A 17,588-nucleotide genomic window follows, 5' to 3' on the forward strand; every position below is an offset into this window, starting at 1 on the left:
GGAGCTAATAAGCTACATGTGCTGTGCAGCTTGATTTTACAACATAGCCATTGAAGTGCATGTGTGCGTACATGGCTATGTTATAAAATCAAACTGCACAGCACACATTTCACAGCATTGCAGTGACAAATAAAATTATGAATATGTTTTCCTCATATCACTGGTTGTGTCACACAGCCTGCTCCTGGCTTTTCACTATTCCCCCTCCATAGCCTCAAATGCAATACACTGTAATAGACTGTACATGGGATACATATTGGCATGTAGATAGAGAACTTTTCTACCTGTCTCAGCTAAGGTGGGGTGGAAAATACTCAGTAGGGTCTCTACAAACCAAATATATAAACCAATATATAAAGTTCTCTCTACATCCCATTATGTATCCTATGTACAGTCTATTGCAGTATATTGTATTGTGGGCTATGGAGGGGGTGCTGCTGGATATGTATGACACAGCCCCCCTCCAAAACTACACATTTGGTTAGTAAAGACCTTAATGAGTATTTTCCACCCCACTTAACTGAAAACAGTGTTCTCTCTACAGCCCAACATGCGCAACATACCAGTGTCATATTATACTTTTTCCCCCTCATAAATTACCTATTGTCTTTTCTTGTTGGTACAAAAAAGTGGTCATTGATTAAAATTCAATGTCTTCTGAATGAGTTATCCACATTGCAGTTTTGCAATGCAGGCTTTTATTTTGAAGTTTTCGTCTTTACCATACTACTTGACGTCATCATTTGTGCTGCTAGCATAATACTAGTAACGAGCAGTGAGCAATACTGTATACCAAACAATGTTAAGGAAGTGCACTTCAAAATTTTACATTAGATATATCCATGTAATTCTATGATATCCAAATTTGTGGGTATTGATGATATCTGCGTTTTCTGTGAAAAAGAAGGTGAGAATCTGTCTCATTTGTTCTTTGAATGTAAATTTGTGTCAGAATTTTGGGAAAACCTTGAAACATACATATTTACCATTATGAACACTGCCTTTGTTTTTGACATAAAATATATAGTATGTTACTACTGCGATGATAACAAGACCACTGAAATGATTGTACATGTTTTTATTCTTGTTGTCAAATACTTCAAACAAAATTCCCAAATTCTATACCAAAATTACACATTTTTCTGATTGAATTCAACTATCTTATTAAAACATTAACCCTAGTGAATAACAACAAGAATAACATCTTTCTAAATCATTATAATAAGATTTTTTCAGAGTGAATACATTTTTTGTAGGTTTGAGTATTTTCTTGTTAATACCTGTGTTTTGTTTCGTTAGACATGTTTGATGTAGCAATGTAAGTAGATTTTTGTATTATGAATAATGATAATAAAATATTTTTTTGTTAAAAGGTTATTATCGGCCTTGACAAACTGACCATCCTTTTGCCCTCAATCTGCCATACAGGTTTGAGAGAAGTCTTGATTTTTTTAACTACAACTTTCCATATATTTAATTATTTTTGAGATTGAGATATACTGAACAAAAAAATGTAAAAGCAACATGTAAAGTGTTTCATGAGCTGTAATAAAAGATCCCAGACATTTTCAATAAAAATAAATAAATAAACTAGTAATGAGCAGCAGGGAAGGATGATGAAGCATCTTATTATGTGTTATGAAAGTGATGAATATGTGACATGTTGCGAACCATGAAGCTACATCTTCCGAATGCCCCACAAGGGTGAACGAGAATGAGGTGGCAAAAGTCAGGGTTGTACAGAGCATTTCATATGCAGCAGCTGTGAAATGGGTTGAGGGTTTGAATGGTGCACAAGAAGAGTCCATGGTAGTGGATAGGCCTACACTGCAGGGGTTGCCTTTCACCAGCAGGATCCTGACATTTTAAAGGTTCGGAAGGTGGACTTTGTAGAATTTATCGCTATGGTAATAAATGGCACTGTCGTGGAAAGAAGGTCCAGGAAGATATAAATCATAGTAATTGCGGCGGAGCGGTTCCTGGGGCTGAAACATTTCTCAGCAAAGGAGTTACATGCAATATTGGCACAAGCCACCGTCTCAGGTCCTAGAGCCTGAGAAGGGAGATATGGAGAACTAAAAGAATGCACTATTTTTTATTAGGGTAGATTAAGTTAGTTTCACTATTATGCATGGATATATTTTGGTTTCAAATCGTCCAGTTGGAGGCGGCAATACACCTTTTTGTGTCTAGTCCACCATAAAACCCACAGAAGAAGAAGGATGATGATGATGAAGAAGCTAAGATGACAACACATTTGAAAGTGCTGCCTATTCGGAGTAAAGAAATACTACACAGTGAAGACACACTTTAAAAAAGAGTATTGCATTATTAATTCCAAAGACAAAATGGCTTGAGATTCGGAATTCAGGGAAACAAGTGGCGATTCCACGGTCTGGAATTGGAAGCCTATTTCGCAGTTGCCCTGCGTTGACTCCGTTTGTACCGTTTTAGGAGATACACTGGATGTAGCTGCATTTCAGGATGGACAAATGACGTGGTGTATGATTTTCGAATGACAGTTGTGATATAACGGCAAGCTATCTAGGTAGCTGTTATATTTTTTGATGCAATATATGCATTGTTCTCCAAAACGATGATGTGTGCTGCTGCAGCAGTCGGTGGTGGAGGGATTGTGCCATCCCCATTACATTCGATGCGGCTGGGCATCAGCGTCATTTCTGGAGTTGGGGACGATTTCTCCTCTTTTGGTTCGGGAATGGGTTCTTGTCAAACACCGGGAACCCAGTCGGATTGCCGAAGTCGATACCAACTTCTACTCTCTGGGCGAGCTTTAGCGGAAAGATACAGGAGGATTTATTCCACGGCTATCAATGACAAGGAGCAAGGGATAAACCAAGGAAGGTAGGTTGGAATTGTGAAATTTCTAAATTGCAGGCTTGTCTGAGCTAGTTTGCAGCCTTCGTAGCTAACTTGCTACGTTAATTAGCCCAACAACCTGCATGGTTTTCACATCACTAGTGTTGGACTGCATGCTCACACAGCTAGTTAGCCACATGATCGCTGTTAGTGTCCAGTCGTGATAATACTTTTACTGTGGGGTAACGTTATGGGTAGGTTAGTTTGCAGAAACCCGTCAATAGTGCTACCTAGTTATATCGGTAACTTGGCTAGCTAACGTCAGCTAATGAGTCGCTAGCTAACCTGTAGCTAGTGCGTTAGTTAGCTACATTTCCTCGCTAGCTTCGTTGTGTTGGTGTTTTTTTACGCGGTGTAACGTTACAAGGTTGGTAACTAGGTCAGAGTTACTCATCGTATGGGGTTGCTTTTGGGTGATATATATGTAGGAAGCTAATCTGCAAATTCGGAAAGATAAACAAATAAGACGTTAGTAGCTGCTGAATTTTGACTAGCCAGTTTAGCTAGATATGTTTGTATCGAACAGTGTTTGTATCGAACAGTGTGTGTATCTGGGATATATTCCCAGATAACCATAGCCTATATATATATATACACAGTTGAAGTCAGACGTTTACATACACTTAGGTTGGAGTCATTAAAACTAAAACTAGTTTTTCAACCACTCCACAAATTTCTTGTGAACAAAGTATAGTTTTGGCAAGTCGGTTACGACATTACTTTGTGCATGACACAAGTACAGTTTCCAACAATTGTTTACAGACAGATTATTTAATTTATAATTCACTGTGTCACAATTCCAGTAGGTCAGAAGTTTACATACACTAAGTTGACTGTGCCTTTAAACAGCTTGGAAAATTCCAGAAAATCATGGCTTCAGAAGTTTCTGACAGGCTAATTGACATCAATTCAGTCAATTGGAGGTGTACCCATGGATGTATTTCAAGGCCTATCTTTAAACTCCGTGCCTCTTTGCTTGACAACATGGGAAAATCAAAAGAAATCAGCCAAGACTTCAGAAAAAAACTAGTAAACTTCCACAAGTCTGGCTCATCCTTGGGAGCAACTTCCAAATGCCTGAAGGTACCACATTCATCTGTACAAACAATAGTACGCAAGTATAAACACCATGGGACCACGCAGCAGTCATACTGCTTTGGAAGGAGACGCGTTCAGTCTCCTAGAGATGAATGTACTTTGGTGCGGAAAGTGCAAATAAATCCCAGAATAACAGCAAAGGACATTGTGAAGATGCTGGAGGAAACGGGTACAAAAGTCTATATCCAAAGTAAAACTAGTCCTATATCAACATAACCTGAAAAGCCGCTCAACAAGGAAGAAGCCACTGCCCCAAAACCGCCATAAAAAAGCCAGACTACGGTTTGCAACTGCACATGGGGACAAAGACGGTACTTTTTGGAGAAATTTCCTCAGGTCTGATGAAACAAAAATAGAACTATTTGGTTGTAATGACCATCGTTTGGAGGAAAAAGGGGGAGGCTTGCAAGCCAAAGAACACCATCCCAACCGTGAAGCACGGGGGTGGCAGCATTATATTGTGGGGGTGCTTTGCTGCAGGAGAGACTGGTGCACTTCACAGAATAGATGGATGCATGAGGAGGGAAAATTGTGGATGTGTTGGGGCAACATCTCAAGACATCAGTCAGGAAGTTAAAGCATGGTCACAAATGGGTCTTCCAAATGGACAATGACCTCAAGCATACTTCCAAATTTGTGGCAAAATGGCTTAAGGACAACAAAGTCAAGGTATTGGAGTTGCCATCACAAAGCCCTGACCTCAATCCTATAGATAATCTGTGGGCAAAACTGAAAAAGTGTGTGCGAGCAAGGAGGCCTACAAACCTGACTCGGTTACACCAGCTCTGTCAGGAGGAATGGGCCAAAATTCACCCAACTTATTGTGGGAAGCTTGTTGAAAGCTACCTGAAACATTTGACCCAAGTTAAATAATTTAAAGGCAATGGTACCAAATACTAATTGAGTGCATGTAAACTTCTGACCCACTGGGAATGTGATGAACACACCTGAATGTCACACACCTGAAACCCCACCTCTTCAAGGAATACCTAGGATAGGATAAGTAATCCTTCTCACCACCCCCCCCCCCCCCTTAATGATTTAGATGCACTATTGTAAAGTGGCTGTTCCACTGGATGTCAGAAGGTGAATTCACCAATTTGTAAGTCGCTCTGGATAAGAGCGTCTGCTAAATGACTTAAATGTAAATGTAATGAAATAAATAAATGCTGAAATAAATCATTCTCTCCACTATTATTCTGACATTTCCCATTCTTAAAATAAAGTGGTGATCCTAACTGACCTAAAACGGAATTTTTACTTGGATTAAATGTCAGGAATTGTGAAACTGAGTTTAATTGTATTTGGTGAAGGTGTATGTAAACCTCAGACTTCAACTGTGTGTGTGTGTGTATCTATATCTCCTTTTAGTCGGAGTCCAAATTTTAGATTTTTGTTTCCAGTTGCCGTGTCTTTGAAACACCAAGCATGGAGGATGTGTGGGATTGGTTTGCTGGTGACACGGTCTGTGATTTATTTAGAATTCAAGGCACACTTAACCAGCATTGCTACCACAATTCTGCAGCGATACACCATCCCACCTGGTTTGCGCTTATTCCCACTATCAACTCATTTTCAACAAGACAATGACCCAACATACCTCCAGGCTGTATAAGGGCTATTTGACCAAGAAGGAGAGTGATGGAGTGCTGCATCAGAGTATCTGGCTTCCACAATCCCCCGACCTCAACCAAATTGCTATGGTTTGGGATGAGTCGGACCACAGTGATGGAGAAGCAGCCAAGAAGTGCACAGCATATGTGAGAACTCCTTCAAGACTGTTGGAAAAACATTCCTCATGAAGCCAAGAGTCTCCAAAGTTGTCATCAAGGCAAAGGGGGGCTACTTTGAAGAATATATAACACATATTTTGATTTATGTTTTTTTGGTTACTACATGATCCCATATGTGTTATGTCATTGTTTTGATGCCTTCACTATTCTACAATGTAGAAAATAGTAAAAAAAAGAAGACTTGAATGAGTAGGTGTCCAAACTTTTGACTGTATATCTGAATTCAAATCCAGTGAGAATCATGTCACTCATCTAGCTAGTTAGTGCTAGTGTAACAGTGTTGCTTCCATCCCTCTCCTCGCTCCTACCTTGTCTCGATCCAGTGACCCTCTGCACACATCGACAAGTTACCCATGGACTCCACAAAAGCAGAGCAAGGGAAACTACTTCAAGGTCCCAGCAAGTGACGTCACTGATTTTCAAACACTATTAGTGCGCACCCTGCTAACTAGCTAGCCATTTCACACCGGTTATGCTAGCAAGACTTATTTGCTCAAACCATTAACTTATTATTGTATTAAGACATTAGAGCATATCACTTATCATATTTTGGATAGGAAGGGTGTGTGAATCAAATAATTACATAGAACTATTATTAATAGGATATAAATGTTATTAGAAACTGTGGTTCCAGCCCTGAATGCTGATTGTCTGACAGCCGTAGTATATCAGACCGTACACCACGGGTATGACACAACTTTTATTTCTGCTGGTCTAATTATGTTGGTAACCAGCTTATAATAGCAATAGGGCTGTGTCCAGGCACTCCATGATGCGTTGTGTATAAGAACAGCCCTTAGCCGTGGTTTATTGGCCATATACCACAAACCCCTGAGGTGCTGTATTGCTTAAATAGGATCTCTGTGGTGTGGATGATCCCCTGCTCACTGGAGCAAGTGAATACATACACTTACGCCATCCAAATGCCAAGTCAGTTAGGTTGTGGACAGAAGCTTTCGTGTGTATGTCACTTCCTTGTGCCATACCCATAGGGCTCTCAAATTCAAATCTGGACTTCGAAGCCAGTTATAAGCTGTGTTCGAATACTCGTACTAACCATACTATTTGTGATGTGAATTGAGTATATAGTATGCTTATTGGTCGGTTGGTCGGCCCAATTGAGGTAGTATGAATATATAGTTAAAGTGACTATGCATATATGATAAACCGAGAGTAGTAGCAGCAGCGTAAAAAGAGGAGTGGGGGGGTTAGCCTTCAAAATAAAGGTATGGCATTGTACTATTTGTATTCTAAAAAATTTTGGGGGGTCAATGTGTTACAATCTTAACAGTTGTGATAGGCTATAGGCCCAGCGGTTACTGGATTTGCTAATGTCTTTTTTACAATGTGTTTCAGGGGAAAGAAAGCTTTCAACAAGAAGAAGCTGAAACGGCAGCAAAAGTTGAAGTCAAAAGTCAAAACAGGAACAAAGGTAAGATACATTTTCTTGGTACCAGAGGGACCTGACCTTGAGTCACTCAATTTTTCTCAGAATAATATAATAGATTCATTGCAAATTTGTTGCTTCAGTTATTTTTGGTCTAAGATGGGCTACTACGACTATTTTGAGAATCTCAAACTGAGAAGAAAATATATAATATTTTAAATGTTCTTCGAATGCCTCACCTTTATCAAAGCATCTAATTGCAAGGTACAACTAATTTGCATAACTACACTCCCTAAGCTATATGCATGCATGGACACAATCTTGCTTAGTTGGTTATTCCCTCTATCAAATTAACTCTGGTACTTATTTTGTATACTTTTTAGCCAAAAATAGTCACTGAAATGTGTGTACTATTTGAATATGTTATATGTTCAACACCCTATGCATACAGTGCATTCAAAGTATTTACACCCCTTTTTCCACATTTTGTTTTATATATTTTTTTTTATTTCACCTTTTATTTAACCAGGTAGGCTAGTTGAGAACAAGTTCTCATTTACAACTGCGACCTGGCCAAGATAAAGTATAGCAGTGTGAACAGACAACAACAGAGTTACACATGGAGTAAACAATAAACAAGTCAATAACATAGTAGAAAAAATAGTCTATATACATTGTGTGCAAAAGGCATGAGGAGGTAGGTGAATAATTACAATTTTGCAGATTAACACTGGAGTGATAAATGATCAGATGGTCTTGTGCAGGTAGAGATACTGGTGTGCAAAAGAGCAGAAAAGTAAATAAATATAGACAGTATGGGGATGAGGGAGGTGTAAATCGGTGGGCTATTTACCGATAAGACTATGTACAGCTGCAGCGATCGGTTAGCTGCTCAGATAGCAGATGTTTGAAGTTGGTGAGGGAGATAAGTCTCCAACTTCAGCGATTTTTTTTAATTTTTTAATTTTTTTATTTTTTTTATTTTTAAGAGCAGTTGGAGGCCACGGAAGGAGTGTTGTATGGCATTCAAGCTCGTTTGGAGGTTAGATAGCAGTGTCCAAGGAAGGGCCAGAAGTATACAGAATGGTGTCGTCTGCGTAGAGGTGGATCAGGGAATCGCCCGCAGCAAGAGCAACATCATTCATATATACAGAGAAAAGAGTCGGCCCGAGAATTGAACCCTGTGGCACCCCCATAGAGACTGCCAGAGGACCGGACAACATGCCCTCCGATTTGACACACAGAACTGTCTGCAAAGTAGTTGGTGAATCAGGCAATGCAGTCATTAGAAAAACCGAGGCTACTGAGCCTGCAGATAAGAATATGGTGATTGACAGTCGAAAGCCTTGGCCAGGTCAATGAAGACAGCTGCACAGTACCGTCTTTTATCGATGGCGGTTATGATATCGTTTAGTACCTTGAGCGTGGCTGAGGTGCACCCGTGACCGGCTCGGAAACCAGATTGCACAGTGGAGAAGGTACGGTGGGATTTGAGATGGTCAGTGATCTGTTTGTTGACTTGGCTTTCGAAGACCTTAGGCTAAGCAGGATGGATATAGGGCTGTAACAGTTTGTGTCCAGGGTGTCTCCCCCTTTTGAAGAGGGGGATGACCACGGCAGCTGTCCAATCCTTGGGGATCTCAGACGATATGAGAGGTTGAACAGGCTGGTAATAGGGGTTGCGACAATTTCGGCAGATAATTTCAGAAATAGAGGGTCCAGATTGTTCAGCCCAGCTGATTTGTACAGGTCCAGGTTTTGCAGCTCTTTCAGAACATCTGCTATCTGGATTTGGGTAAAGGAGAAGCTGGGGAGGCTTGGGCGAGTAGCTGCGGGGGGGGGGCTGTTGGCCGAGGTTGGGGTAGCCAGGAGGAAGGCATGGCCAGCCGTTGAGAAATGCTTGTTAAAGTTTTCGATAATCATGGATTTATCGGTGGTGACCGTGTTACCTAGCCTCAGTGCAGGTGGCAGCTGGGAGGAGGTGCTCTTGTTCTCCATGGACTTTACAGTGTCCCAGAACTTTTTGCAGTTAGAGCTACAGGAAGCAAATTTCTGGTTGAAGAAGCTGGCCTTTGCTTTCCTGACTTCGTGTATTGGTTCCTGACTTCCCTGAACAGTTGCATATCGTGCGGACTATTCGATGCTATTGCAGTCCGCCACAGGATGTTGTGTTGTGTGAAGACCATTTCTTCCTAACAAAGACTAATTTGCCAGAATTGTACGTAATTATGACAACATGGATGGTTGTGCAGTGTAACAGACTTAGACTAGGGGATGCCACCCGTTCGATAAAATAAGGAACGGTTCTGTATTTCACTGAAAGTAAAAATGTTTTGTTTTCGAAATGATAGTTTCTGGATTTGACCATATGAATGACCTAAGGCTCGTATTTCTGTATGTTTATTACAATTAAGTCTATGATTTGATAGAGCAGTCTGACTGAGTGGTGGTAGGCAGCAGCAGGCTCGTAAGCATTCATTCAAACAACACTTTCCTGTGTTTGCAGCAGCTCTTCGCAATGCTTGAAGCACAGCGCTGTTTGACTTCAAGCCTATCAACACCCGAGATTAGGCTGGCAATACTATAATGCCTATAAGAACATCCAATAGTCAAAGGTATCTGAAATACAAATGGTATAGAGAGAAATAGTCCTATAATAACTACAACCTAAAACCTCTTACCTGGTAATATTGAAGACTCATATGGTCATATGTTCTCATGTTCTGAGCAAGGAACTTAAAGTTAGCTTTCTTACATGGCACATATTGCACATTTACTTTCTTCTCCAACACTTTGTTTTTGCATTATTTAAACCAAATTGAACATGTTTCATTATTTGAGACTAATTGATTTTTATTGATGTGTTAAGTTAAAATAAGTGTTCATTCAGTATTGTTGTAATTGTGTGTGTGTTTATATATGTGTATATATGTATGTTAAAAATAGTCTGATTTTAATTATCAGCTTTTTTTGGTCCTCCAATAACGTACCCCATAATGTCAGTGGAATTATAAAACATTTTTAAGTAAAAAAAAAATTAAAAAATTAAATGAAAAGCTGAAATGTCTTGTAAGTATTCAACCCCTTATGGCAAGCCTAAATAAATTCAGTACTGAACATTAGCTAAACAAGTCACATAAGTTGCATGGACTCACTCTGTATAATAATAATAATAATAATAATAATAATAATAATAATAATAATAATAAAGGGGTTAACATGAGTTTTGAATGACTACCTCATCTCTGTACCCCACACATACAATTATCTGTAAGGTCCCTCAACCGAGCAGTGAAATTCAAACACCGATTCACCAAATAAAATTGTATATGTGACATGCGCCGAATACACCAGGGGAAATGCTTACTTTACAATCCCTTAACGTGACAATGAAGAAAATGCCAGAGAGGAGTTATTGTGACAGGGTAGGAACACAAAGCGTTTTTCCGAGGGGACCCAATAATCTTTAGCTTCATCTGTTTTCTCTTAGCTACTTCATGTAGTTTACATATTCATGCTTTGCGTGTTACTCTTTGATTTAGAAGATACTGTTGCATGAACATGCTGATATTGGTCTACACCATCACTGGTGTACATCAAGCTGTATAGCTAATTACATTTGGTCAGTACATTTATTAGCTAGCTAGCCGACCAGCTAACTAGCAATTAGAATTAGTGGCCAACAAGGTTTATGCTCATCTTGCAAAACCTCCCTGGTTGGTGTGGTTGCATCTGTGCTTAAAATACACTGCTCAACTGAGGGACCCTACAGATCATTGTATGTGTGGCATACAGAGATTAGGTAGTCATTCAAATATCATGTAAACACTTATTGCAGACGGAGTGAGTCCATGCAACATATGTGACTTACAACACCAGTCAAGTTTGGACACACCTACTCATTCAAGGGTTTTTCTTTATTTTGACCATTTTCTACATTGTAGAATAAAAGTGAAGACATCAAAACTATGGAATCATGTGATGCAAAAAAATGGTTAAACAAATCAAAGTATAAAATCAAAGTATATTTTAAGTATAAAATATATTTTAAAAAGTATATTTTAGATTCTTCAAAGTAACCACCCTTTGCTTTGATGACAGCTTTGGATACTCTTTGCATTCTCTCAACCATCTTCATGAGGTAGTCCCCTGGAATCTGTTGTTAAAAGTTAATTTGTAGAATTTATTTCCTTAATGCGTTTGAGCCAATCAGTTGTGCTGTGACAAGGTAGGGTTGGTATACAGAAGATGGCCCTGTTTGGTAAAAGTCCAAGTCCATATTATGTCAAGAACAGCTCAAATAAACAGAGAAACGACAATCCATCATTACTTTGTCATAGGGCTGGGCGATATGGCCAAAATCTCATATCTCGATATAGGTAATTTCCTATCCCGATAATGATGCATGTCACGATATAGCACATTTTCTGTAAATTAAATTTGTAAATAGTTTATATAAAATGACCACATGTAAAGGCCTATTTCTTATTACATTTTGAATTCTACTTAACAAATAAGGTACTTACTGATATTTGATTATTTATTTAGAACCTGTGCAAGTGTTCAATTAAGCATGTAACAAAATATGAATGTATAAATTCTAAAAAGGTAAATAAAAAAAACACTAACTATAGTTCCTAACAAAATAAATATAGGCTTAAAATATATATATTTTTGGGGGCTTGCCTGTTTTGCATGTTATTTTGGCATTAATACGTGTCACATATCAATTTGCATTTGGTACCTTGGGTTGAGTGTTAGCACCTACTCACGTAACCCCCGTTCCTCAACGGTGTAAATTGGGGCCATGTCTTTACAGTTTTTACGGCAGCTGTTCTCTCCCTCCATCTTCGTGATTTGTTGCCATATGGTTTGCTGTGGGCAAAAGCAAAATTTGATTCGGGGGTTTGTTTTGAGCACTCAACTACTTTTTTGGGTCTCATTTGTAGACTCTCTCCGTTAGGTTCCAAATGATTCTTGCGTAGGTGGTAAAATAGGTTAGTGGTGTTTGTTGTCAGGACAAAAATAGTAAAAATGGAGAACCTGGACACACCTCATTGAACATTTTTGACTAGTACTGTAATTAAATGTATGCTCCTGAATTTATTTAGGCTGTCCGTAACAAAGGGATTGAATCAACACCATTTGAAGCTTTTTATTTCATTTGTAAAACATTCTAAACATTTTATGTTTATTAGGAATCCCAAGGCAGCAGCTACTCTTCCTGGGTTCCAAACACATTAATTCACATACATCACACACAGCCAAAGATAAAACAGTACATCATAGAACATTATTACACCAGTGCATATTTGCAATACAAAATGTACAATACCACCGTACAACAATATTACTGTGTGTGTGTCTTCAGTCCCTGCTGTTTCGTAAGGTGTTATTTAAAAAAATCTGTTTTCTGTATTTGTATCTGTTTGACATTATGGGGTATTGTGTGTGTGTGTAGGCCAGTGAAACACAATCTCAGTTTAATCCATTTAAAATTCCGACTAACACAACAAAAGGTGGATAAAGTCTAGGTGTGTGTGAATACTTTCTGAAGGCACCTTACATGAGGAAGGATCAACAACATAGTAGTTACTCCACAATACTAACATAAATAACAGAGTGAAAAGAAGTTGGAATACAAATATTCCAAAACATGCATCCATTTTCCAGGCACTAAAGTAATACTACAAAAAATGTGGCAAAGAAATAAACCTTTTGTACGGAATACAAATTATGTTTGTGGCACAGGCAAAATCCTAGAAGAGAAACTTAGTTCAGTTGGCTTTCTAACAGACACTGGGAAACAAATGCATCTTTCATCAGGACAATTACCTAAAACACAAATATACAGTCGTGGCCAAAAGTTGTGAATGACACAAATATACATTTTCACAGTCTGCTGCCTCAGTTTGTATGATGCCAATTTGCATATACTCCAGATGCTTTGAAGAGTGATCAGATGAATTGCAATTAATTGCAAAGTCCCTCTTTGCCATGCAAATGAACTGAATCCACAAAAAAACATTTCCACTGCATTTCAGCCCTGCTACAAAAGGACCAGCTGACATCATGTCAGTGATTCTCTCGTTAACTTCTTATGGCTGCAATCCCATTAACGGGAGCGATATGACAACAGCCAGTCAGTGTAGGGCGCCAATTTCAAAACATCAATCTCATAATTAAAATTCCTCAAACATACATGTGTCTTATACCATTTTAAAGCTATTCTCGTTGTTAATCCTACCAGTGTCCGATTTCAGATATGCTTTACAGCAAAAGCACCACAAACTATTATGTTAGGTCACCACATAGCCACAGAAAAACACAGCAGTTTTTCCAACCGAAGATTTTCCAGCCAGAGTCACAAAAACCACACATAGAGATACAATTAATCACAAACCTTTGATCTTCATCAGATGACACTCATAGGACTTCATGTCACACAATACATGTATGTTTTGTTTGATAAAGTTCATATTTATCAAAATATGCGCGTTTCATTCACTAGTTCCAAAAACATCCAGTGATTTTTGCATAGCCACATCATTCAACAGAAATACTCATCATAAATATAGATGATTATACAAGTTAAAAACATGGCATTATAAATATACCTCCCCTTAATGCAACTGCTGTGTCAGATTTCAAAAAAATAAATGATATGATAAATATTCCCTTTGATGATATACATCAGAAAGCACCCCAGGAATCCCAGGTCCACAAATGTTTGTTTTGTTCGATAATATCCGTTATTTATGTCCAAATACCTTCTTTTGTTAGCGTGTTTGGTATACATATCCAAACGCTCATTCTGGTCAGCGTTACATCGGACAAAAACTTGAAGTTATATTACAGGTCGAAGAAACATTTCAAACTAAGTACAGAATCAATCATTAGGATTTTTAACATATAGCTTCAATAAAGTTCCAACCGGAGTATTCATTCGTTTCTTCATGATCAATGGAAGTGGGTAACATGAGGAATAAACGTGATCAGAAAATGGCTGCTTGATAGACACCTGATACATTCTGATCTCATTCACTCCCACAACAACTTAGAAGTCTCATTCACATTTCTATTGATGGTTGACCTAGTTGAACACCTAGGCATTGCAACATCATATCTCAAGGGGATTTCATTGGGGACTCAGATTTCCAGATTTCAGAGCCCAGATTTCTCACTTCCTGTTTTGATTTCTCCTCCTTTGCCTGCCATATGAGTTCTGTTATACTCAGACATCATTCAAACAGTTTTAGGAACTTTAGTGTTTTCTATCCAATACTGCTAATAATATGCATGTATTAGCAACTGAGACTGAGGAGCAGGCTCTTTACTTTGGGCAACTTATTGATCCAAGCTACTCAATACTGCCCCCCCCCCAGCCATAAGAAGTTAACACGTGTGAGTGTTGACGAGGACAAGGCTGGAGATCACTCTGTCATGCTGATTGTGTTCGAGTAACAGACTGGAAGCTTCAAAAGGAGGGTGGTGCTTGGAATCATTGTTCTTCCTCTGTCAACCATGGTTACCTGGAAGGAAACACGTGCCGTCATCGTTGCTTTGCACAAAAAGGGCTTCACAGGCAAGGATATTGCTGCCAGTAAGATTGCACCTAAATCAACCATTTATCGGATCATCAAGAACTTCGAGAGCGGTTCAGTTGTTGTGAAGAAGGTTTCAGGGCACCCAAGAAAGTCAAGCAACCGCCAGGACCGTCTCCTAAAGTTGATTCAGCTGCGGGATCAGGGCACCACCTGTACAGAGCTTGCTCAGGAATGGCAACAGACAGGTGAGTGCATCTGGATGCACAGTGAGGTGAAGACTTTTGGAAGATGGCCTGGTGTCAAGAAGGGCAGCAAAGAAACCACTTCTCTCCAGGAAAAGCATCATGGACAGACTGATATTCTGCAAAAGGTACAGGGATTGGACTGCTTAGGATTGGGGTAAATTTTCTCTGAATCCACTTTCCGATTGTTTGGGGCATCCAGAATAAAGCTTGTCCAGAGAAGACACGGTGAGCGCTACCATCAGTCCTGTTTCATGCCAACAGTAAATCATCCTGAGACCATTCGTGTGTGGGGTTGCTTCTCAGCCAAGAGAATGGACTCATTCACAATTTTGCCTAATAACACAGCCATGAATAAAGGATGTTACCAACACATTATCCGAGAGCAACTTCTCCCAACCATCCAGGAACAGTTTGGTGACGAACAATGCCTCTTCCAGCATGATGGAGCATCTTGCCATAAGGAAAAGTGATAACTAAGTGGCTCGGGGAACAAAACATTGATATTTTGGGTCCATGGCCAGGAAACTCCCCAGACCTTAATCCCATTGAGAACTTGTGGTCAATCCTCAAGAGGCGGGTGGACAAACAAAACCCCACAATTTCTGACAAACTCCAAGCATTGATTATGCAAGAATGGGCTGCCATCAGTCAGGATGTGGCCCAGAAGTTAATTGACAGCATGCCAGGGCGGATTGCAGAGGTCTTGAAAAAGAAGGATCAACACTGCAAATATTGACTCTTTGCATCAACTTCATGTAATTGTCAATAAAAGCCGTTGACACACATGAAATGCTTGTAATTTTACTTCAGTATTCCATAGTAACTGACAAAAATATTTCAAGCCACTGAAGCAGCGAACTTTGTGGAAATTAATATTTGTCATTCAACTTTTGGCCACGACTGTACACTGGAATTCCTTACCATAAAGACATTGAATCTTCCTGAGTGGCCTAGTTACAGTTAGACTTATGTTGGCTTGAAAATCTATTGCAAGACTTAAATGTCTGTCTTAAGTTGGTTGTTGAACATTGCATTTATCAGAGCTTGAATTTTTGTAAAGAATAATGGACAAATATTGTACAATCCAGGTGTGACAGAGACTTACCCAGAAAGAAAGACTCACAGCTGTAATTGCTGCCAAAGGAGATTGTATTGACTTGGGGTTGAAAAGTTATCTAATCAATTTATTTCAGTGTTTTATTTTCTACTTTCTTCCACAGAGTTTCTACTTTCTAACAGAATGTTGAAAAAGTCAATGGGTGTGAATACTTTCTGAAGGCAATTTAAATTGAGAGAATAAATGCATTTATGTGATTGACAAGGTGAAGTTTGATGTCGGACAACAATAGAATGTTCATGATTTAATGCGTGCCAGGCCGCCTCGTCATTACGGCTACATTTCTACTATGCCGTAGGCAGAACTTTACTGGCTATGTCGGTTGGTGGAAATAAGTTTCGACTTTGATACTGGCAACACCTCTCAGATATAAAGAAATGGCAAAAAAGCTATGTAATGGTTTGATGAGAATTGCTGCTCGCATGGCATTCTTCCAAACTGTCTACTGTGATATTTCCGGTATTAGAGGTGTGCAGGCAGAAAGTAGCTTCGCCGAAGCCACTGTAAGTGATGCTAATGGGAGCACAAAAAATAGAATATCTGGTGACTGATGAGACTATAGCCTAATCTTCCCTGGTGCTTTTGGTGCCCACCTGCCTGTATTGTCACCATTGCCAAGTGGGCAAAAAAATCTTCCGCCGACAGATTGTCCTGACTACAGCGCGAATCCTTTTTAAGTGAATTATGAATCTCTTTAGCTCTAGGATCAGTGAGAGCCCAACACGCTCCTCTCTCAATCTAATTTTATTAGAAAATAGAAAAGTTACACTATTTCTGTCTCCACTCCTCCTTTTCCTCCTCTTTTAGTGCTCCTTTCCCAAACAGCCATTTTCTCTCTCTTTTGAAGCCTTATTGGCATATTATATCCTTATTTCTCTGGTAAATAGTGCTAAGCTCTTTATACAGGCACAGTGTGTCCCATGCTGAATGCCTTAGCTATGCTGCCGGGAGTGTTACCCGCCCTGAGGAAAGAAGTGGATAACTCTCCCTGGTGTTGTACACTGAAATGAAGGACCGCTCCTTCCTAAATGTATGACATCACCGTCCGTCAGTAGCTTCGATGCCAGAAACATGACAACGCAGCAAGGCAAGGGGAAAACAATCAATAGCATGAAACATTCTCCATCCGGAGGTTGGAGGACTGTGTAGTAACCCTATACCAGGCCTGGGCAATTATTTTCCATGGAGGGCCACATTAGAATATATTTTTGCCATCGCTGGCCAGAATCATATTACAGGATTACACATCATGTGTATGACTGTGTTGACAGATATATCTACTGTAAATCACATCCAGATATGCTACTTAACTTTTTAAATGCACAGAAATAAACCACATCCATGTTCTCCTTTTTGGTAGGTATTTTCATTATTAAACATGCAATGAACTACACGGAGGGGAAAAGTACACTGCATTCAGCACCACGGACAGAATTCTCGTTAACAGAATTATGCACAAAAACACAAAGAGGAGGAGCTCAACATTAACATTTAAACTACTCAATCAGTGTGAGGAGTGAT

The 17,588-nt window shown here is 39.3% G+C and overlaps 1 protein-coding gene across 11 annotated transcripts in view; it reads left to right on the forward strand.

The window, feature by feature from the left end:
- The first annotated feature begins 2,177 nt into the window (after window positions 1-2,177).
- mycbp2 (MYC binding protein 2) overlaps window positions 2,178-17,588 on the forward strand; it is a 301,049-nt gene continuing 285,638 nt past the window's right edge. For 9 of the 11 annotated variants that reach the window (XM_064975614.1, XM_064975622.1, XM_064975619.1 and 6 more), the window contains exons 1-2: window positions 2,179-2,865; window positions 7,128-7,203. In XM_064975614.1, the coding sequence (XP_064831686.1) occupies window positions 2,597-2,865; window positions 7,128-7,203 (345 nt within the window). In that variant the 5' untranslated portion in view covers window positions 2,179-2,596. Of the gene's footprint in view, window positions 2,866-7,127; window positions 7,204-17,588 lie in introns of all 11 variants that reach the window. The other 2 variants (XM_064975618.1, XM_064975623.1) reach the window with 1 other exon arrangement.

Source organism: Oncorhynchus masou, chromosome 10, assembly GCF_036934945.1.
Source record: "Oncorhynchus masou masou isolate Uvic2021 chromosome 10, UVic_Omas_1.1, whole genome shotgun sequence".
Taxonomy (NCBI): Eukaryota; Metazoa; Chordata; class Actinopteri; order Salmoniformes; family Salmonidae; genus Oncorhynchus; species Oncorhynchus masou.